The following is a 23,041-nucleotide window of genomic DNA, read 5'->3' on the forward strand; positions in this document are numbered from 1 at the left end:
TGCACCACTGCCCAGTCATGTGAGATCCATAGATTAGGGCCTAATGACTATTTCAATTTACTGATTTCCTATGAACTCAGTAAAATTGTTGCTTTTATATTTTTGTTCAATATACAGAGTGTATGAAACATTAACACCTGCTCTTTCCATGACAGACTGACCAGATAAGAGCTATGATCCCTTATTGTCACTTAAATCAGTGTAGATTAAGGGGAGGACACGGGTAAAAAGAGACATTGTGTGAATGTGTAAGACATTTAACTGCCTTTCAGCGGGCTATGGTAGTAGGTGCACTAGTTTGAGTGTCAACTGCAACGCTGCTGGGTTCTTCACTCAGTTTCCAGTGTGTACCAACGGTCGACTTTTAATAGATTCAATAGAGAACTTGTAAGCATCAGTCCACACTACACCTACTGTAGTCTGTACATATGACAAATGAACTGGTCATCTCAATGAGCTACACAAATGTCAGAGCTCAGCGTTTAAATATCAAGCAGCTCATGTTGAAGAGACACTGCAGAGACAAGGAACAAACGCAAAACACGTTTAACCAATTTATTCATGAATATACATACAGTTATTGAGTACATTTAGTATTTGTAGCATAGCATTTAGCTTTGACAACAGCTGCTCAAGGAGTCACAGACAGAATCCAGTCGTCCCTAGAACAGTCCAGACGTAATCTCCTGACTGCAGCAGTACTCCCTAGAGCTCCACTAGCGGCAGCAGCGAGGGCGCCACCACCCAACATACACCGACATGACTGTTTCCACTAAAGGAAAAGGTGGGTGGGCTTAAGCTACTTCCTTTTATTTCCATTCCCTGACTAAGTATTGCTCTTACATGCTTCAGTGTGACCTGCTGGGTGGGGTTGGCTACAGAGGGCGGTCAACAGACAGGACTTCTACCAGAACTCATTGCCACCTTTCCTTCACAGTGATAAATTAGCCGTATGCTCAGGGACCAGACAGGCACGAGCTTAACCTCGAGAGTTACAAGGCTCAAAAGCCACAACCACATGCCAACATAAGCCTGAATTTGGTCGTTTTCGTCCTCGGAAGGGAACCCGTTGCGAACCTATTGCTATCAGAGTACACAAGTCAAGTGGGATTCCCAAATGAAAGAGTAATGCACTTGGGAGAATCATGTATTACAGGGAAATGTTTCATGGCGCAGGAGAAAGCCCACAGGGCATCGTCAGGGCGCAGTATGACAACGGCCACCTCCAAAGTACTGCTCACTTTGATTTGCACACGGGCTACTGGACCGACAGCCAACCATAGAGGACACCACTGATACATGACTAAGTAGTACAAAGTGCTATAGAAAAAGACAAGTAAACTGTAGGCCTAACAAGAGCCTGAAGCAGATTGGGCATGGGGTGCCCCCTGCTGGCGAAACCGTGGAACTGTCCCTCGTCAAATCATCTGGAATGTTAAGGAGTGACTGGACAAGACCAAGATGCGTGCTGGAGGAAAAACACTCCCTTAACACAAATTTAAATTCAGAAAGAACAGTAAGTATTTAATAGAAACCAATAAGTTGCAGACTCGGCTCATTAAATTTAGCAGCTAACACATGGTTCTGTTTCTTTAACAAATCAGACCACGTAGTCGAGGTAATATTCATCCCAAGAGAGCATTCAAACGTCCAATGCCTGTCAGTCTGCAAACTGGAATGTTTTAGAATGACAACTTGATTCAGCCCAAACAAGTGGCCAATAACCACTTTCCCTGCTCTAAATGGCATGCTTGAGTGGCCAAATGTGCACAGCGATTCAAAGTTTTTCATTAGCCATGACTAAATGCAGGGTTTTGCTCTGACCGTGCTCGAGGCCCACTAATACAATGACAAAAGAACTCCAACTCACAACCTGAACTGACCGGTAACTTTGGTAGCGCGAGGGAAAAGGAATAGGTTAGCTTTCTCATCACCTGCCTCAATGCAGTCTAACCACAGCTGTTGTCCAAGAGCAATACAACAAAAAACTTCACAAGAACCCAAACTAGTTTAGCAGTGAGAGAAACAAGATCATGCTTTCAGGGAGTTTGTGGCATTCTAACTATTTGTACAGGGGGGTGGGGGTCTAGTAAAATACTATGCATATCGAGCCACTGCTCACATTATATTAGGAGGTTTTTGTAACAAAAATCTTGAAACCCTTTATTTATTTTTTTATTTCTACCAAGAAAAATACAAAACATTATAAGGCGTAAGTAAGTGTTTTATTTGAGAAGCTGTTACAGTGCAGTTGATCCTCAAAGCCACAGCCTTCACTGCTGCTTGCACTCGGCTGGGGGATTTGCGTCTTTCTGCAAGAGACCAAAAGAGAGGACGTTATAGAGCTGAACTGAGAACCGAACATACACACTAATCACCCTCACACACACACAGGTTTATGCTTCAGACATTTTTCTATGTCCATTTGAGACAAACACTGACAGGGTATAGGGCAATGTCATCCTGGCACTTAGGCTAGAGATTCCTGAACAGTGACCCAATAACAATCTATATTAGTATGTTCTTAAAGTATGTCACTGGGGGAAAAAGGCAATGTGCGTTGGTATCAGACCAGTGTTGGGGGGGGTGAATACTACCCATACTACCCAAATTCAAGGTCCAAGACACCATCAATGGAGATGGGAATGTGGAGGTGAATATTCAAAATTGAAATATTAAACTTTAAAATGTATTGAGAGCCTTCACTACTGCTGCATAGAACCTCCATAGTGCTCATAACAGTGATGGGGAGGGAGGGGGGGGTGCACCACTGATGTCCTACAGACGCCTTTCACAGGGGAGGAAAACTAATGAAATCTATTGGCAGCAATGCAGGGAGAGGGCCATAAACAGACCTACAGGGGTCAACAGCTCTCCAGGACAGAGGGGTGAAGCTGAACTTCAACTCTAGTCAAACATTCACTTAGTCGTGCATCGATGTCAGTGGGAGACCAAGTGAAAATTCAACTGAAGTGGAAGTTTGGATTCACCCCACGCAGACTTAACAATTCAGGCATGTCCAATGGGAGAAAGACAATTAACAAGCATCCTTCCAGATGTAGACTACAGTCTCTGGAGTACAAAAGTGAAGAATGAGAGCATGAACAGAGCGATGGCTTAAGACTCAAAAACATCAAAATCCACAAAACAGGTGTGGCAAACGATCTATTATTCTCCAAAAGAATGTAAATATTGGTGTCACAAAATATTTTGTACAAAGACAAATAGGGTCAAATTGGAGGAAAGTTTAACTAGCTTCAACATACAGAAGAGAAAACTCAAACGCATCACCCACTACAGTTAGAGGGAAAAAGAAAAAAGCCACTATGTTAGTTGTAAGTGCAGGTGGAGGGGGGGGGGGTGCAAGGAGATTGAGTAATGGAGGTGTCAAAATGAAAAGGTGCAGGAGGGAGGCGGGGTGCGGTAAGCTGACAATTCACAAGCTGTACCTACCAGGAGAGGGTTATTTTCTACAGACATCACTTAAACCTAGTGAGGAAAAATTTAAAGAGTATAGCTGACAAAAGGTGCCATGTGATTGGAGATGAACATTAATGAATTAAAGGCAAAAAATAGGCAGAATACAGAATTCAAGAGGCTTTATACAGCAAAGAGAAGGAGTACTCTTCCCATTCACCCAAACAAAATCAAATAAAGCTTTGGCATGCAGAGCTATGAACCTAAAAGTCAAAACCTGAATAGATTTAGTATCCGATTCCAATTTCCATGCAGTCTCAGTTTAGCAAGGATGTAGACAGCAAGTAGAAACATGCTTTCAAGGCATTCCATTGAAAAGAAAACGTGGAAAAACACATTCCCCATGACTAGACGCTCACAAAAGGGTATTTGATTAGGTTCTTGAAGTGATATTGAGACGATTTAAAAATACCACTCTTTACCATCACTCTCATTCTAGAAGTTTCCAGGACACAGAATGAGACGAGTCCTGGACTAACGCCTCGATCACACCGATAGCGTCATTGAGCAAAATGTTATGCAGCATCATTTTGATGTGCAACAAAAGTTCAACATTCACCCTCTGCTACCAGTTCTGTCAAGCCATCTAACATACATTCCATAAATCCAACATATCCACCACACAGAAAGCACTGCAACAAAACTGCAAGGCCAATGCAGCGTGCCACTGGAAATAAAATGTACTTGTGTACCAAAACACAAATGTAGACTGCTTTATAGTCCAGGACAAGCCTTAATGTGTGTCTGGAAATCCAGCCTTTACACAGGAGGCAAGGGGACAGGGAAACGGTTCCGAAGGCTGTGTGTTCTGAGGCGACGTGGGATGCAGTAGTATATAGACAGAGAAATCCATCATGGCGGCTGGTGTTCATGATGCATTTGGAGTAGCGGTACACATTCTATTCTGTATGTTGAAATCTGATACTTCTGATCATTGGTCTCACATTAGGTCATGACAACATCAACAGTAAGCTCTCCCACCCACCTTGGGGTCATAGTCAGGGTCATTCTCCTCCTCTCCCTCCTCCTCACCCTCCTAGGAGAACACAAGAGGAAACTGTTAAACACTGAGACAGACAAACTAGCTAAGGTCAATAACAGGAGTGGGTTAGTGAGGACCATGGCTAAGGTCAATAACAGGAGTGGGTTAGTGAGGACCATGGCTAAGGTCAATAACAGGAGTGGGTTAGTGAGGACCATGGCTAAGGTCAATAACAGGAGTGGGTTAGTGAGGACCATGGCTAAGGTCAATAACAGGAGTGGGTTAGTGAGGACCATGGCTAAGGTCAATAACAGGAGTGGGTTAGTGAGGACCATGGCTAAGGTCAATAACAGGAGTGGGTTAGTGAGGACCATGGCTAAGGTCAATAACAGGAGTGGGTTAGTGAGGACCATGGCTAAGGTCAATAACAGGAGTGGGTTAGTGAGGACCATGGCTAAGGTCAATAACAGGAGTGGGTTAGTGAGGACCATGGCTAAGGTCAATAACAGGAGTGGGTTAGTGAGGACCATGGCTAAGGTCAATAACAGGAGTGGGTTAGTGAGGACCATGGCTAAGGTCAATAACAGGAGTGGGTTAGTGAGGACTGTGGCTAAGGTCAATAACAGGAGTGGGTTAGTGAGGACCGTGGCTAAGGTCAATAACAGGAGTGGGTTAGTGAGGACCATGGCTAAGGTCAATAACAGGAGTGGGTTAGTGAGGACTGTGGCTAAGGTCAATAACAGGAGTGGGTTAGTGAGGACCATGGCTAAGGTCAATAACAGGAGTGGGTTAGTGAGGACCATGGCTAAGGTCAATAACAGGAGTGGGTTAGTGAGGACCATGGCTAAGGTCAATAACAGGAGTGGGTTAGTGAGGACCATGGCTAAGGTCAATAACAGGAGTGGGTTAGTGAGGACCATGGCTAAGGTCAATAACAGGAGTGGGTTAGTGAGGACCATGGCTAAGGCCAATAACAGGAGTGGGTTAGTGAGGACCGTGGCTAAGGTCAATAACAGGGGTGGGTTAGTGAGAACCAGGTGAAGAGACCTAGCTAGCTAAGGCCTTACCTCGTCATCAGCCTCCTCTCCCTCCTCATCGTACTGCAACAAGAGGGGACACCAGTGTTAGGGGAACACATGTGAAGGCCAGTGGCTTGGTTCAGAGGTCTGGGACAGGGATGAGGCCATTACACACAGGCTGTGGTGGGTACTCACATCATCATCGTCATCCTCGATGGCCTCCCCCGTGAAGTACAGCACAGCCCTGGGGACGATACGCTCGCGGATGAAGTGGCCGATCTCAAAGTCAGCGGCGAGGACAGCCTCAGAGTCCTCATCCTGGAGGGGCAAGAGTCACCGGCACGTCAGTCAGAGCTATGAGACTCACCAGTCGGCCACACCAACTTTAGTCGAAAGACCACACTGCACCAGTGGTTGAATTGGAACACAGCCAAAATGTTCTACTGCTTGAGTTCCGGCAAAATTATATTGCATAAAGAGAAATACTGAGTTACGGCAACAAAAATAAATACCTGACCTCACTTCAGTCCACTTCAAGCATTACTTACCAGATCTCCACTTTCAGGGACATCAGGCGGGGTGAAGAAGTTGAAGAAGGAGTCGTTGGGGACTGTCTTGGTGACCGTCCTGACTGTGCCACGCCCCTTGTGCTTCTGCTTCTTCTTGATGGTCTTCAGGGTGATGTTCTTGCCTTTCGTCCAGTCGATCGTACAACTGCAGGGCGAGAGCGGTGGACACCAGGGTTACCAGGAGACCAGACGCAGGACTAAACACGCCAACCAATGACTAGAGTGTAGATGTTGCTTTGAGCCCTAAAGGTTAAGATAAGCCAAAGGTGTTAATAGAACCCCGTCAACATGATGCGTTGTTAGAAAGGACCACTTCTTTTGACCAACCGGGTCATTCCTCACCCATGTCTTAGTGTTAGAAGGTAGTCTGTTGTAACTGACCAAACAAGCTGACAACAGAAGGGTGCATAAACCTGAGTATCTTATATTAATTCAAACGTAATTTAAAAGGAGAGAATTTTTAATAAACTCCATCTACTGACATGACCCTTACACCCCTCATGAAACAAACATTAGTGCCTGCAACAACTGTCCCAGAGCTGAAATAACCAAGAGACATGGACAAGACTCTCAGCTTTGGATCTCTAGTTTGATCTAGCATCCTTCCTTGTCCCAGAGGCTACGATGAGCAACTAGGGGGTTTACTAAGGATGCGCCATAGGATTAAGAATCCTAATTGAATAGGATCTCTATGGGACAACAAGGAGCAGTTTGACGGAGCGTCTTACCCTGTGCAGCCCATGATCTCAGGCCCGTCGAAGGAGAAGGGGTCGTTCTCATCAGGCTCAGACCTCATCTTGTAGGTTTTTGTCAACAAAGTGTTTGTGAAGAACTCATTGGGCTCAAAGTTGAATTCTAAAGAAAAGCTCTGGAGAGACAGAAAAAGAGCAAGAAAGAGTTGAATATTGGGAACAGTGGGAATACCCAAGATTCATTGGCTTTCAATACATTGATAGAACGGTAGAGAATTGCATCAGCAGAGCAGTGCGGTGCACAGACCTACCATGGGCTGGCCAGGGTCCGAGAATTTGACTTTGATATCTTGTAAGTGCTTGAGGATGGGTTCATCATGTTCCTGTAAAACATGAACAGCAGCTTGAACATTGGTATGGTATCAAAACAGAAACACCTTACCGTTGTACTGGTCTTTCTGGCACCAACACCAAATTGTCTTTTCTTACGAGCACAGATTTAGCCGACAGCCGTTTCATTGAGGAACGTTTAACTTCCAATACCTGTGATGTGGTCTCACCTACCTCAAATACACTGACAAAGTCACTGATAAGAGTGGCAATTAAAATCAGTTTCCCAACTTCAGCCCCCCCCAAACAGCACCTTCTTGCTGAAGCCCGGGACAAAGTCACCTGCTTCAACTCATTGAGGGCTTGTCCAGGACTACAAGTGTGCTGTATGTATACACCATCTATTTTTAGGGGTGAAATAGCCTCATCAAGCCTGTAGGTGGTGATGAAGCCTCATCTTTAGGGAACAGCAGCAGCCGTCTGCTGACCTACTTTCCTCTACTGCTCTCTAGTCTCTTTTCCTGCTGACAGTCCTCCACTCCCTCCAACACTCTGCCCGCCTACCTGCAGCATGTCGCTAAGCAGGTCGACGTTCTTGAAAACCGTTAGCCAGAACTCGGGAACACCTTTGGGGTCCTCCTTCTCCTCATCCTTCTTCTCCTCTTCCACCTTGGCCTTCTCCTTCATCTCCTCCTGGAAGAAACAGGCAGGAGGAAGACCAACAAAAAAGGGGATTTAATGCACCATTTCACAGATGCCTATAAACAGAAAAGATACATGAGTCCCTGGTTAAAACCTCTAAATAGTCTATATATAATGTACACCTAGCACATCCACCATTACTGGAACCAAAACAGTCAGAACCCAATAAGTCAATCATGGGTACACCCTCCTGGTCCTGTCATCATGACCAGACAGTTAGAGGTCCCCAGGTTAGATTAATAAGACACGCTGAGGCACCAGACAGTAGAGGTCCCCAGGTTAGAATAATAAGACCTGCTGAGGCACCAGACAGTAGAGGTCCCCAGGTTAGAATAATAAGACCCGCTGAGGCACCAGACAGTATTAGTCCCCATGTTAGAATAATAAGACCCGCTGAGGCACCAGACAGTATAGGTCCCCAGGTTAGATTAATAAGACCCGCTGAGGCACCAGACAGTAGAGATCTCCAGGTTAGAATAATAAGACCCGCTGAGGCACCAGACAGGTAGAGGTCCCCAGGTTAGATTAATAAGACCTGCTGAGGCACCAGACAGTAGAGGTCCCCAGGTTAGCACCAGACAGTAGAAGTCCCCAGGTTAGATAAGACATGCAGGCATGGAGTCACCTGTACCTGCTTACTTACTGTCAACTCTTCCTCCTCATCAGCCTTCCACTCACACTCCTCCTCTGTGGGCTCATAGGCTGCTTTAACTATGTCACTTCGCTGGAGGGAGAGAGGGGGAGGAAACCAGTCAGTTCCTGTAAAGCCAACAGCCAGGAGGCCAGAGCAAAAACATTTAACAAAAAGCCCAGAACAGTCATGTGTTTAAACCAAGATAATGGACTAGGGGCTGAGGTGCCTAGACAGCAGTTTGGTCACACAGTCTGCATGTGTGAGCATCCCAGCTTGACCCCACCCCATTTTCTCAGCTCCATCTGCATCCCTGGAACAGGCTGCAGCTCTTTAGTCAGAGGATTCTGCTAAATCCCAGTCCGCTCCAAAGAGGGGACGGGGGGGTAAAAGCTAGTCTGTCAGCATTGGATAGGCACCAGCAGGAACTACACATGGGCAGAGGAGTGACTGATCAACACTATATTGAGAATACTGGGGTGTATTCATTAATAAGAAAAATTTGGTGGGTGCTTACATTTGTACTATTTCACAAGATAATTAATATGCATGTGTGAATTGGAAATTATGTTCTTTGGAAACCCCGCCCACAGCAAATAACGTTTTGGACGCACACGGGACGAAACATGGAGGGACCTACCTGCATTTGGCCAAAAAGTGGCTCATTTTACTAAGGTTTGCACCAATGAAAACAACCCAAGCATAAAGTGCCCAGTCAAATGCAGCTTAGTTATAAGGTACAATGAATGGGAGATCCTATTGATACAAGGAACAGGGGTGTTCCTACCTTGTCGAAGAGGGGTTGGTAGAGAGCGGCGTACTTTCTCTCCAGTTCATGGACCTCTTCGTAGAACTTGGCCTCAATGTGGGCGCATTTCACTTGTAGGTTCTTTAGGGCGTTGACCCGTCTCTTCACTACCTTCGGTAAGCTGGACACGGGGAGAGAAAAAAGTCACAATCCCACACGGTGAAAGAACATCTTGACTGTCCAACGATGGTGTACATAACAAGATACTGGAGCCTCAAGCTCTGACAGCGGGAATAAACATCAACGAATGACAAACACTTACGCATGCATACGGACGCTTTTATGCAGAGCAACACCGTGCCGGGGAGAATGACTGCAGGACCTAGTATCCTCGGCTAGGAATTCAACCATAGGACCAGGAAGTAGAGGACTACTTCCACTGACATTCTAAAAACTAACGTTTTACGTAATGGCCTGGTCACCTCAGCCCTGGCGTTACGCAACCACAGCCAAGCCCCTCTGGCACAGCACCCCACTGAGGGGACGCTAGGAGATCTGAAGTACTGGCATCCACTGACAGGAAAAAACATTAAGGGACCAGATCCACAATAACTACACAAAAAAAATGCAGAAGTGCTCACTCATCACAGCCACACGCTCCAATTGTGAGGGCACAATTAATCCGAGGCCAGAAAAACCACAGCCACTTCCATTAATCAAGATGGCAGAATATCCCGCGCTGCAATGCTTTGGTACGACATTGGGCCAAGAATCCCATGCCAAGAGCCGTTTAAAAACGGCATCTTTCTACACAGATTTTAGGGTGTCCACCCACTCTTTCCTGAGTGGGTGAAAACATGCTTTGGTGGTGATAAGATGTCCCTTATGTTATAAAATACATTGTACCAAGAAATGATTCTTCATGTTCTGAATCCTTGTGTGGGGTCTTTCTATAACATATTCAGAAAGTCAGGTGTGGAAAGCGTTCCACAGGGATGCTGACCCATATTGACGCCAATGCTTCACAGTCGTCAAGTTGGTTGGATGCCTTTCAGGTAGTGGACCATCACCGATACACAAATGGTGTGAAAAACCCAGCAGCGTTGCAGTTCTTGACAAACCGGTGCGCCTGGCACCTACCATACCCCGTTCAAACGCACTTAAATATTTTGCCTTGCCCATTTAGCCTCAATGGCACACATACCGTGTCTCCATTGGATTTAACAAGTGACATAAGGGATCATATAGCTGTCACCATGTCAAGCTGTCATGGAAAGCGCAGGTGTTCTTAATGTTTTGTACTCAGAGCTCTGTTGACACTTCAGTGATGTATATCATTTTCTTCCCTTCTAAAAAAGAGGAACTTCAACTTTTGGATCTGTTTTGCCTTTTAGATAAGGAATAAGAATACATGGACAGGGAGACCTGATCCTAGATCAGCAACACTACTCCGAGAATGATACATAGGGCATCAGTTCACATTTTAGGACGCTGGTTTTTGAGACTGATGCGGAGACCACTTTTAAAAACACATTTCACTGCAACACCAAATCAAGAGGTGCACAACTGGGTCCAGAACACCTAGTGCCTAGGCATCATGTATGTGTGCCATAGCTCTTTCGTGAAGTCATTGGCCAAGGAGTCAATTCCAACTCATTTGCATACTAAAGGACAACCCAGCACAGAGCAGACCTAGAGGACTACAGTTATGGGACATTGCTTTGAAGGGGAATGCAGCAGCTTCTCATCACTGTAGCAGTGGCCTTCTTTGAATACTCTTAACTAGGTAACCTTCCTTGAGGAAATCCCTGAATGAAAAGCATTACCTTCGCATACCCAATCACGCACAGATAAGTGATTACCTCAAGGATGAGAGAACCAGAGGATGAACCTTTAATGCATCATTTTGTCAACCTATTCTATAAATAGTCACTGAAGTTTTGGTCAGTCGACCTTAAATCAGAGCAACGGAGTGTGCAGAAACGTCCAGTTTTCCCTCTAGCACCTTCAAAAATAGGTTTTGGGTGTAGGTTAGATTCAGCCTAAACTACCAGTACTCATTTCCCACAGACATGTCAGAGGGATGTACCAGCGAATTGAGGACAGAACCAGAAGACAAGGAACATTCCAGCACCGAAGACATAGCACTGGCCTTGTTATCCCGCCATAACATACATACACAGGTACAGGGAGAAAGATTGCATGCCAAGAATGGAAGTTTTGAAAGTATTATATATAAATAAGACCACTACCCCAGTGAGAAGAACTTCTGTAAGGGCCTTAATATCTAAAGCAGGGCTGCATAACTAGGCTAGTCCCCCAGAGCTGCAGAGTGGGACAGAGTCAGGCTATGGCCAGTCACAGGAACACTGAGGAACTCGTAGATGCATTCAGCCACTGTCCATCACCTCAAGTCAACTATTTCTGACGAGTACATACAGGACCCCAAAACAGAGTGGGTTTTCTGATGTACAATCTGTTGTCCATCCAACTGAGAACACCCATTGAAAAATGATTGTCTCCATCCAGAATCTGTATGGCTGAAGCTTGTGTCTCTCCTGGTTGGGGTTCTCACCTCTCCATGTATCCTGACGGCGAGCCCACCAGGCCGTCCAGCCTCTCCTGCAACGCGGCCAGAATCTGTGGGTTCTGCATCATCTGCACGGTGAGCTGACGAGCTGAGGGGAGACGGACAAAGCCAGGCACTACCATCAGACACAGACAACCATTCATAGCACCAGACACCATACGGACAGATACATTGACGGAAGGGAGTTCTGCATAAGAAATTCTAAGGGGGGGCAACGCCAAGTATTTTCAGGTCAACTAAGGACAGACAAAGTTACAAAAATAAATCTAAATCAAATAGAGGGCTGGGTTGCTGGTCAACAGGTTGCTCCCTTCACTTGTCTCCTTTCCTTCATCTTCACTGATCTGACAGTATTGGACAGGTGGAAGAAAGCTACTGCCAAAACGCTGACACCCGTCAAGCCTCTTCAGATTGGTGCAGACGAATGAGAGGACACAAGGAAAGGAAGTCACTTCACACTATTGACACAGAGCCCCGTGTTTCCTCCACAGAACACCTGACAAACCAGGATGCAATGTTCCCAGAGAGCGACCAGGGAGACCGCAAAGGGTATACTGTTTCTTCCAACCCTGAACCAGTTCCAAAATAATGACATTTCTATTTGAGAAAGACTGTGATAAAAATGTGCTTAGTGATCAACAGTCAGTTGGTCAGAGTGTCCGAGCCTCTGCTTGAAGACTCAGGTTCGACGCGAGCCCATAGAGGGAGCATTATAATCAAAGTATTCCCTTCCACCAAACAGGAGTAAACTTATTCCTAAAAGCTGTTAAGAGACATTTCCAAAGCGGAGAACAAACGCTTTGCCCATGGGACAAGTGAGCAGAGGGCTGCTGCATCATTTACAGTCAGCAGGTATACTCTCCCTGCCTTGATTTACCTACACCGCGCTTCAACTCCTTACGCCTTGGATTTGAGGGCCCTGCTGTGCCTGTCCCAACAATACCCCCCCATTTCCCTAAAGTGCTTAACTGTTGAGCAGGGTCTATAGTCAAACGTAGTGCACTATAGAGGGAATAGGGTGCCGTTAAGGATGAAATGGCCAACTCCTCGGCTGAGTGACAACTCTTAAGTGCTGCAGCGGAGCGGGGACAGGGATGAGTGACAACTAAGTGCTGCAGCGGAGCGGGGACAGGGATGAGTGACAACTAAGTGCTGCAGCGGAGCGGGGACAGGGATGAGTGACAACTCTAAGTGCTGCAGCAGAGCAGGGACAGGGATGAGTGACAACTCTAAGTGCTGCAGCGGAGCGGGGACAGGGATGAGTGACAACTAAGTGCTGCAGCGGAGCGGGGACAGGGATGAGTGACAACTAAGTGCTGCAGCGGAGCGGGGACAGGGATGAGTGACAACTAAGTGCTGCAGCGGAGCGGGGACAGGGATGAGTGACAACTAAGTGCTGCAGCGGAGCGGGGACAGGGATGAGTGACAACTCTAAGTGCTGCAGCAGAGCAGGGACAGGGATGAGTGACAACTCTAAGTGCTGCAGCGGAGCGGGGACAGGGATGAGTGACAACTAAGTGCTGCAGCGGAGCGGGGACAGGGATGAGTGACAACTAAGTGCTGCAGCGGAGCGGGGACAGGGATGAGTGACAACTAAGTGCTGCAGCGGAGCGGGGACAGGGATGAGTGACAACTAAGTGCTGCAGCGGAGCGGGGACAGGGATGAGTGGGACGGCAAAATGTTCTGAATGCGTTCTAGACGAGGGACGGTTCTACTGATGACGAATGTCATTACAGACATCGGACGATAATTAGGATATTTGTTAGGCTCTGGCCGCATGAAAGCCTCTGTCAAGTGTGTGTGAGATCATTGTGACATATCACTGTGGTGGGAGACGATAAGCATTTCTGGGCTATAAATACCTGGGGCAGAGAGACATCTAATTCAGTCTACAAAGGACTGCCAGTTAAACCTCTATAAACAAAGCAGGATTCTTAATTATTCGTGGACAGGTAAAAACATTCAGATTTCAAACCTAGACAATGTGGGCACAGAGGATTTTAATTCAACTGTCAACCTAACATTAACAACTGACCAGCAAGCAGAGGCTCATGACACTCATGTCAAACTGATTCAGATTTCACTGTTGGTTGTTCAGTTGAAGTCAAATCCCCGGTGGGAACAGACATTAACGTTTAACATTCCCAGTCGCCAGGTAGTGCTGAGCCTTACCTTTGCTGTTGACGTCCTCTCCAGTCTCCTCCTCTTCCACGTCCTCCACGTCCTCCAAATCTGCCGGGTCCAGCTCAGCCTGGTCCTTACTGCACACACACAGACACAAATCAGTCAAAACAGACACCTGGAGCTTATTCAGGAATGAAATTTTACAAAAGCAATGTACTGTTTAGATGGTATGTGATTATATCGATTGTGTAGAATAGGGAAACTCAACTCTAATTACTTTGATACAAAAGGGGTGTGTCAGACAATACTAATACATAGAGGCCTCCACACAGTACCTCTGACAGACTAGGAGGCAATGTTCCCAGAGAGTGAACAGGGACACAGCACAAAGGGTATACTGCTCCCCTGCCTCACTGAAGTTTCATCTAACACTGGATTTAAACACTGTTCATACTGATCCATGAACCAGGTTCCGAACCAGTGCAAAAATAATTACATTTCTATCTGAATAAACCCCTGATCAACATAATGTCAAACATGTGGCGTCGGGCTACAATGCTAGCATCCGCCCTGCAGTTAGTCATGGGGTAAAATAGGGTGATGCTACCCCTAGACACTGATCGTGGGTCAGTTTTGCATTTCTCCCCCCACTAGTGGTTAACTTCATTGTGATAGGGGGCAGTATTTTCACATCCGGATGAAAAGCGTGACCAAAGTAAACTGCATGTTCTCAGGCCCAGAAGCTAGGACATGCATACAATTGGTAGATTAAGATAAATTAAGAGTTTTCTAAAACTGTTAAAATTATGTCTGTGTCGATAACAGAACTTATTTGGCAGGCGAAACCCAAAGGACAAACCACCAGGGAAAAATTGAGGTCACCGTTTTCAATTGGTTTTCTATAGGAAACTATATTTATGAGGTTCCTGGTTGCAGTTTCTATGGCTTCCACTAGATGTCAGTCTTTAGAAATTGGTTGATGTTTTTCTTTTGAGAAATGAAGTAGGGCTGTTCATTGTGAGTGTCAAGCCAAGTGGACTCTTGTGTGACGACCGTGAACTGGAGCTCACTCCACATTGTTTTTATCCGCTATTGAACACAATATATCCCGTCTTAAATTTGATCAATTATTTACGTTTTTGGATATCTAAGGTTGGATTAGGAAAGTTGTTTGAAATGTTTGGACCAAGATTACAGGTAATTTATTAGATAATGTGTAGTCATGTTGGGCGAGTTGGAACCGGTGTATTTCTGAATCAAGCGCACCAAATAAATGGACATTTTGGGGATATAAAGAAGGACATTATCAAACAAAAGGACCATTTGTGATGTTTCTAGGGCATTTTGGAGTGCCAACAGAAGATCTTCAAATGTACGGCATGAATTATATCGTTATTTCTGATTTTTGTTGCACCTGCCAGGTTGAAATGTGTTTTTCATGTGTTGGTATGCGTGGCGCTGTCCTCAGATAATAGAATGGTTTGCTTTCGCCGCAAAGCCTTTTTGTAAAAATCTGACATGGTGGCTGGATTAACAACAAGAAAAGCTTTATTTTGACGTATTGCACTTGTGATTTTACGAAAGTTAAATATTTATAGTAATATAATTTGAATTTGGCGCTCTGCAATTTCACCGGATGTTGTCGTGGTGGGACAATCCGAAAGAAGTTAAGATTGGGTGAGGGGAAGTTGATGCTAGACCTGTATATAGGGGAAACTTCACCCAGAGACTCCTGCAGTCAGGAGTCTCTGTATACAATAGGTATATACAATAAGGCAGATGAAGGGATAAACAGTTGACTGTCTGTCTGTTCCCTGTGGTTTGAGACAGCCACAGGCCTGCTGGACTAGGGCCAAGGCCCATTACTCAAACTCAGGGAGGCGTTTTGAGTGGCTGGAGGGAGCCGGCGTAACCCAAGCCCAGCCATGGCATCCCAAGCAGCCCAGGCTGAGTAAACAGCCACATCGAGCCACAGCCCAGCGAGGAAACGTCTCCGCAGTATGATCGACAGCTGGCCATCCTCCTCTGCATCAGATACCAGGGGAAGAGGACTGACTCAGCTCTGTGGACGTATGGACCAAGCATCTCAGAGTAAGAGTGCTGATCTAGGATCAGGACCCCCATGTTATTATATTAACTGTGCTCTAAAATGTAAACACTACTCAGACACTTGATATATACACCCACCAGTGTCTAATATTTGACGGCTACTAGAAGCCAAATTGATAAAGGATAATGGCATTCCTAAACTGCATGTGCATTGAACTAATGTCATGATTTCACCCAACACTCCTGTGCCATTATCCAAATTGTTTTTGGTACATGGATGCCTTGGGTGAACAAATCAGACTGCTTGGCTGCATGATTAGTTTCCTTTCTAACCAAGAGCTCCACAACGATCCTGAACCTGACAGGTTAGCGTGCTGATGGGGGGCTCGTTCTGGAATACCCTGGAGGTTTGACCACAAACATTGGCCTGAATTGGGGAGGGGTGCCACCCACATGGACTTAAACACACATGCATATTTCTGCCTAAGACAAGAAGCTGGCTGAGCTGCACTTGAGGTATAAAACTACAAAAGGTTGCTATAGCTTTCCTTTGTGAAACGTTATGCTGTGCACAAATGAATGTGAGTGTTTTTTTTATTTTTTTTTGTTGAATTTTACCCCTTTTTGGTCCCAATTTCGTGGTATCCAATTGTTGTAGTAGCTACCATCTTGTCTCATTGCTACAACTCCCGTACGGGCTCGGGAGAGACGAAGGCTGAATGTCATGCGTCCTCCGATACACAACCCAACCAGCCGTACTGCTTCTTAACACAGCGCACGTCCAACACCGTGCACCTGGCAACCTTGGCTAGCGCGCACTGCGCCCGGCCCGCCACCGGAGTCGCTGGTGCACGATGAGACAAGGAGATCCCTACCGACCAATCCCTCCCTAACCCGGACGACGCTAGGCCAATTGTGCGTCGCCCCACGGACCTCCCGGTCGCGGCCGGTTACGACAGAGCCTGGGCGCGTACCCAGGGACTCTGATGGCACAGCTGGCGCTGTAGTACAGCGCCCTTAACCACTGCGCCACCCGGGAGGCCAATGAGACAGTGTTAACCAACATTTCAAATCCAGGTTGGCTTCCTGGCCAGGCTACACACCATAGCAGGTACAGCCAAAATGACAGCGCATGGGACATCAACACACCTCCAGGCAAATCAATGACAAAAGGGGTAGGGTAAATAGGGCCCTATTAAATCTCCAATGCAGAGAACACGGATGGAAACACTGAATCCAGACATTAGGGGAATCAACAAAATTCAAACATTTATTTAAATGAGTTGGGAATCAACTAAATTAATTGAAAATGAATTTGCAGAAGTTTATCATAAGACATGAACAGAATACATCTGAACTGTCTTAAAGGCAATGAGAACTTCCCTTCTCAGTATGTGCAGTTCGCGTATCTACCACTTTGTAGCTGTTAGCAATGATGATAATTAAAAGTACTAAAGTAGACACGGAAAGGCTTTCCCAAGAATACTCTAAATGAAATGCTAACCACAAAGTAGCATATGCTGACCTGGCAGAATCATACTATGATTGCCATCAATCCAGTGGGTACTTGTTTTGCAAACTACCATCACGTGTGACAAACAAACACAGCTAATCAGCCTTTCGGCTAGATGAACATTGGACTTAAAAGGCTAACACCAAGAAATGTAAAGAAATCAATTTGAATTGATAAGGCCCTAGGTAACGATGCAGAGGTGGGATTGTTTTAGTATAGGACACTTGTGCAATAAGTGTCTTTCCTTGCTGCACAGAACTCAGGCTGCACAGCCAATCAAACGGAGAGGATGCACTTACTTGTCCATGTCTGCCATCTTAGCCAAGTCTCGAGTGATGCTGCTGGAGGGAAGGGAAGAGAGTTAGACAATGTATGATACATGCTACTTTTGACACAATTGTTAATTCACAGCAGGAAATACATATGTTCAATAAACAAAGGGCTTCTGGGAATAGATGATTTATTGAAATAGGCCCTAATGACTTATTTACAAGACTAGCATTACATCGTCTTGTTTGATGGAAGGTTTACAACAGGCAAATAATATCATACCCTTAAATTCAATACAGTTGAGGACATCTCCTCCCAGTGTGTAGCAAACTGACATTAGGAGCTTGTGAACGAACTAAAGCACCCACAGGAGGGCTGAACATCTGATTCCAAGCACTCTGCTTGCTTAGAGCAAAATGGCCACCAACTGTAATCCTACCTCAGTTTCTCCTCCCACTCCCAGATGAAAACAAAAAAAGGGCTGCTTTTGGCTCCCTGTCATGTTGGTTAGTGAAATGTGCATGAAAGAACTCCCAGGCGCCCAGCTCACCGACAGCCCTGTTAGCTGTGCTGAGGCATTAAGTAACATAAGCCTTAGTTAAATCGTCCTACATATCTTAACCTCTTGCCCATCTCATTTGGTTTGGGCAGAGATAATCTGTGCGCAGTGTGCCATGGGCTGGGGCTTTGGATGCAGGCGACACTGGGGCTGCCATCTGATAACAGCACCAAAGCAAGGCCCTGTTTAGACGTGTGTACCCCCCCTATAAACTTCCAGGCATGGAGGAGAGAGCAGAGGGGGACTGGAGCTATGTAAAACACCTAATCCTAGAGGGGGCAGAGACCGCAGCTAGTAGTTCACCAGTCGGTCCAACAGGACTTTCACACAGGGACAGTGACCCTTAACACAATTGAAGAGGTACACAGCTGGACCAACTCAGACTTGCACTTTGACCATACAGGCTGTTATAGAGGCCATCACATGAAGGTTGACAATTAAAAGCCATTAGTCACATCACATTAGGCATTGAATTAGACTCCAGACCCCCCCTGGGGGGGAGAATGTTTACCACAGGGTTAGTACACATGGAGAAACACAAGAGCCAGATCAGCTTTTCCTCACACCAGTGTCTGATGCAACCACAGCAGTGACCAAACCTCCAAAGACATAAGGCATTAGGTGATGATTTGCTGGAGGGTTCTCCTTACCACTGTGGTATTAGGTTGATGGTGGTCTTCAAATGGGCTTAAAAAAAAAGTGGCGAGTTAAATAAAAAGTGGCTGGTATCCCCAAAATGTGGTGAACTCGACTAATTACAAAATTATACCACATCTTAATAGCTGCCAGGTAGACATCATTTCTGGCTCCATGGAATGAGTGAAAACAAATTCAAACAATATTCTATTGGGCAAGCTCTGTCTCCAGCAGAGATTTCCGTGCAGCTCAATCAAAGCCAATGTGAAGGCAAAGTCTCTCAATTGAAAGATACTTGAGAGAAAAATGTCCCCTTCAATGTTTGCTACATAACCCTCACTGTACTTAGAGAGTGAAGTATGGGGAAATCACATGTTATAGTGCCAAATGCATTGCAGACCAAGGCTGTTGTGTGAAATCAGTATAGAATGTTCACTGGCCTGGTTGGAGAACAATGCTACAAAATTAATAAGTGTCAGGGAAACTTAGCAACAGTTTAACAGTGCTGATGTAGACCTGGCCTGCAATGTCTGAAATGCACGACTGTCTCCATCTTTCAGCAGCTCCTCTGCTCTCCCTCACCTTCCTAATGGCCTGTGCCCATTGGTTAAGAAGCGCACAGGCTGCCCACCACTCACCTGCAGCAGTTTAAATAGGCCAACTGAAAAGCTGTCCAAAAATCAAATGTTAAGCAGCTGAAAGGGAGATTACCGGGCAGAGGGACCAAAAAGAGGATAATTCCAGGCCAAAACTTGGTCATTGAAATTCCAAAACGGCACACTGCACTACCGTAATTATATTGTTGAAAATGTGAACCAGTACCATTTGGATCGACCTGTAAAACACCATGAGATTCACATGACGACGTCTGGCCAGCGAACAGATCAAACCTTCCCCACCAATAGCCAATGCGAGAGCTCTTAATAGCCATAAAAAGCTTGAGAATAGCAACAGCAACACTCAAATACAGACAATGACTGCATTTCAGTCTGACATTGATAAAGTGGATTTTCCTCTGATGAAATAGATTTAGGACGATCCAAACTGCATCTGAAACAGTCAACTAGGCATCCCACTAATGCTTTAGGCATGTTGATACATCGACGTGTAAAGAACGCACCACTGTCAGAGGGGACTAGAATCATAACTCGAGATAGTGTTGGGAATAGTGAACATGTATACTGAACAAAAACACAACAATTAACGATTTTGCTGTGTTACAGTTCATAAGGAAATCAGTCAATTGAAATACATTATTAGGCCCTAATCTATGGATTTCACATGATTGGGCGGGGGTGCAGGTGGCCAAAGGTTGCAAGAGCGAATCCCTGAGCTGACAAGGTAAAGAAAACTGGTGGTTCTGCCCCTGAACAAGACAGTTAACGTACTGTTCCTAGGCAGTCATTGTAAATAAGAATGTGTTATTAACTGTCTAGCCTAGCTAAATAGATACAAATCTAGGCAAAGGAGAAATGCTTACTAACAGGGATGTAAACAAATCTGTGTATTTGTGAAATAAGCTTTTTGTGTGTATGGACAATTTCTGGGATATTTTATTTCAGCTCATTAAACATGGGACCTAAACAGTACAGGTGTTTATATATTTTTGTTCAACTAGTAACTTAGCATTTTGCAGTAAACTTCCATTGTTAAGTAATTGATAGTAGCTTCCAACACTGTCAGCGAGTTGTTTCAGCAACAGTTCCAGGAATACCTTTCAATCAATTGATTACCTAAACTCTACATGCCAGTTTCACAAAGGGGTCATTAGTACTCAAATTGATGGGGTCATATAAATGCCATGTGTTAATGAGTAGCAGATGACTGCCTCAAAACACACAATGACAAAAGACAAAGCATCTGAGACGTTCAAACATCAATACCGGAACAGCCATCATCCATAGCACAAAAATAAGCGGTTCAATTAAAAAATAAATAATAATTCGGAATTATACCATTAGGGCCTTTTCTCGCAAACAAAACATGTAATGTCGCCTTAGCAGGAGTCATCAGGACCAATATCGATTCTACAAGTTGTGACAATAGTTGGTCCACCCTCATTTCTTGACAAAAGTTAGCCATACAAATCACAGCCAGGTAGGATGTAGTAGTCAAATACACACAATCTAGCTATAGGCAAAAGCTAGCTTAAACTGTGGCTAGAATGTCTAATGAATAATTTTTAGTTATGTTGCAATGATAAGCATTGGCAGAAACAAAGGCAGCTTTAGATGTGATAACAGCTGAAACATTGTTATTGTATGAGTGTAATTCAATGCATTTTTCACCAAAAGTGAAAATAGCAGATCTTCAGTGACTGAAATCCCCCAATGGTAGTTACACATACATCCCTTCAATGAGCCTTTCAAACCCAGCGACCACGTGTTGCATGCTCAAGGCAAGCTATGAGCAATGGCTCTCACCCACAAAGAAAGCCGGCCAGCCAGCTAGCTAGCTGTAAAGCAGCATATGCATTTAACTAACCTACCACTGAAACGTACAAATTACACAGCTCCGTGGAATCTAGCTAGTTAGCTACCACATGCACTATAATGGATACATTTGCGGTAACGTTAACTAACTGGTTGTGCATGTTTCCAGCTAGCTAACTACTTCGCCAGCAAGTCAACTAACGTTAGCTAGTTACAGCTACCTAGCTAACGTTAGTTTGGCATACGCACTTTTATTGGGCAAGTACTCAAGTGACAGTCCATATTTGATTGGCAACGTGACCTGCTGGGCAAATATTGGAAACCTCAAATAATATTAGACCAAAATAAGAGAACCGTTAGCTAGCTATGTGGCTATCGAAATTAGCCAGCCAACTACAAACATGTCAAAAGTCAGGTGAAAAGACGGAGACATACGTCCCATTTTAGTGTGTAGCCTGCTAGTTAGCGGTATAGCTCGAACAGTGATCAGACACAACTTGTACCCACCACATCTCCGTCCCATCACTTAACTACCCTCCATAAAGGCTAGTCAATAAATAAGGTCAGGTCTAAATAAAAAAGACACGACATCCGATAAAACCAATAACTGAATGATGCAAATTCTGATGATTTGTCACTAACGTTATGGCGTTTGTATTTACAATACAACGTCTCGAAAGGGCGGAAAATTAGCCATTTTCGTCATCGTGCATGTAACGTTAGCTAGCTAACGCATCATGGTGGAGCCTCTCGTCTCTCAATGGCTGCTACTAGCCATCCGACTTAGTTAGCTGGCAAGCTACCGTCCTATTCTTCCCGACCACATCCACACAAATATTTCGTTCAAGACGATAAGAACAACCCCACATTCGTACCCATGTAAGAGTACAATATATATATATGCGCCACTTTGTTGTATTGCTAAAGTCCAAGCTAAGGTGATTTCAAGTCATTCTCTTACCTTTAGCTGGCGGCTTGACTAGGTGGATCTACGCAGTGAAGCGGTCGCAAAGCAAAAGACTCCGCTCTTATGGCGGTAAAAGAGAGAACCATCCCGCCGCTTGCGCTCATATACATCTTGCGTCATCACGTAAACCAGGGTAACGTTAAGCCTATGGGAGGGGCCGGTCAAGAATATTTGATGAAGTGTTCTGTCACCATCGTCATCAGATATGTCTAGTCATTCCACTCTAAAACAATTTCTTCTGCAAGATGAATATTTGCATCATATCTTATGTCACCATGCCAACCAGACCATAGCAACGTGCAATTTCCCTGGGTCCCAGACAGTATGGTCCAATTAGAACAGTGATTGTCTTGGGGGATTAAAGCAAACCATGACATGTATTCACCTAGACTTGTCTTGAATGCTGGTACCATGAGTTGATATGAATCAGAAAGAGCCTTTGGTCATAGAATTGATCCTCAAAAGGCTTCATTTTGATCACCGGTTAAGCCAGGCCCAAAGGCTACCTGTTTAACCGATGTGAGCGTTGTCCTGCCCAGAGGCCCAGGCTTTTGTGATACTGTCAATTAGAAGCTTGTTTCTGCAGCACATGCTCGAGTCCCCAATGCAACGTCCACGCTGCCTGCTATACTGGTGGCAGCAGTGGGATTTGTCGTTCTCTTACACATCGGAGAAGCTGCTCTGTACGCAAGGTGGACACTTCACGATAGAGTGAATACTGACTTCCCACAGCCTGTGAGGAAGGATAGT

General features: G+C 45.1%; 1 protein-coding gene and 2 non-coding genes across 7 annotated transcripts; all 3 read right to left on the reverse strand.

Annotated features, from left to right (window-relative positions):
* Window positions 1-541: 541 nt before the first annotated feature.
* Window positions 542-22,404, reverse strand: LOC110499760 (nucleosome assembly protein 1-like 1). Of its 5 annotated transcripts, XM_036945129.1 has the most exons (15): window positions 22,286-22,400; window positions 17,727-17,765; window positions 13,914-14,002; window positions 11,726-11,828; window positions 9,190-9,331; window positions 8,403-8,495; window positions 7,634-7,762; window positions 7,051-7,122; window positions 6,776-6,915; window positions 6,027-6,192; window positions 5,674-5,796; window positions 5,527-5,559; window positions 4,463-4,513; window positions 3,454-3,489; window positions 542-2,312 (listed from the first exon to the last, which is right to left on the reverse strand). In XM_036945129.1, exons 2-14 carry the CDS (start codon window positions 17,741-17,743, stop codon window positions 3,484-3,486), a joined length of 1,164 nt encoding a protein of 387 aa, XP_036801024.1. In that variant the 5' UTR covers window positions 17,744-17,765; window positions 22,286-22,400; the 3' UTR covers window positions 542-2,312; window positions 3,454-3,483. The 5 variants fall into 5 exon arrangements, with proteins under 5 accessions (XP_036801024.1, XP_036801023.1, XP_036801021.1 ...); XM_036945128.1 differs by lacking the exon at window positions 3,454-3,489 and having other exon boundaries at window positions 8,415-8,495; window positions 17,727-17,768; window positions 22,286-22,404; XM_036945126.1 differs by lacking the exon at window positions 3,454-3,489 and having other exon boundaries at window positions 17,727-17,768; window positions 22,286-22,404.
* LOC118938967 lies at window positions 6,574-6,703 on the reverse strand. Its single transcript, XR_005036361.1, has one exon. It is a non-coding gene; the product is annotated as a small nucleolar RNA SNORA14 (small nucleolar RNA).
* Window positions 11,232-11,368, reverse strand: LOC118938965. Its single transcript, XR_005036359.1, has one exon. It is a non-coding gene; the product is annotated as a small nucleolar RNA SNORA57 (small nucleolar RNA).
* Window positions 22,405-23,041: the final 637 nt, after the last annotated feature.

This window comes from Oncorhynchus mykiss, chromosome 15 (genome assembly GCF_013265735.2).
Source record: "Oncorhynchus mykiss isolate Arlee chromosome 15, USDA_OmykA_1.1, whole genome shotgun sequence".
NCBI lineage: Eukaryota > Metazoa > Chordata > Actinopteri > Salmoniformes > Salmonidae > Oncorhynchus > Oncorhynchus mykiss.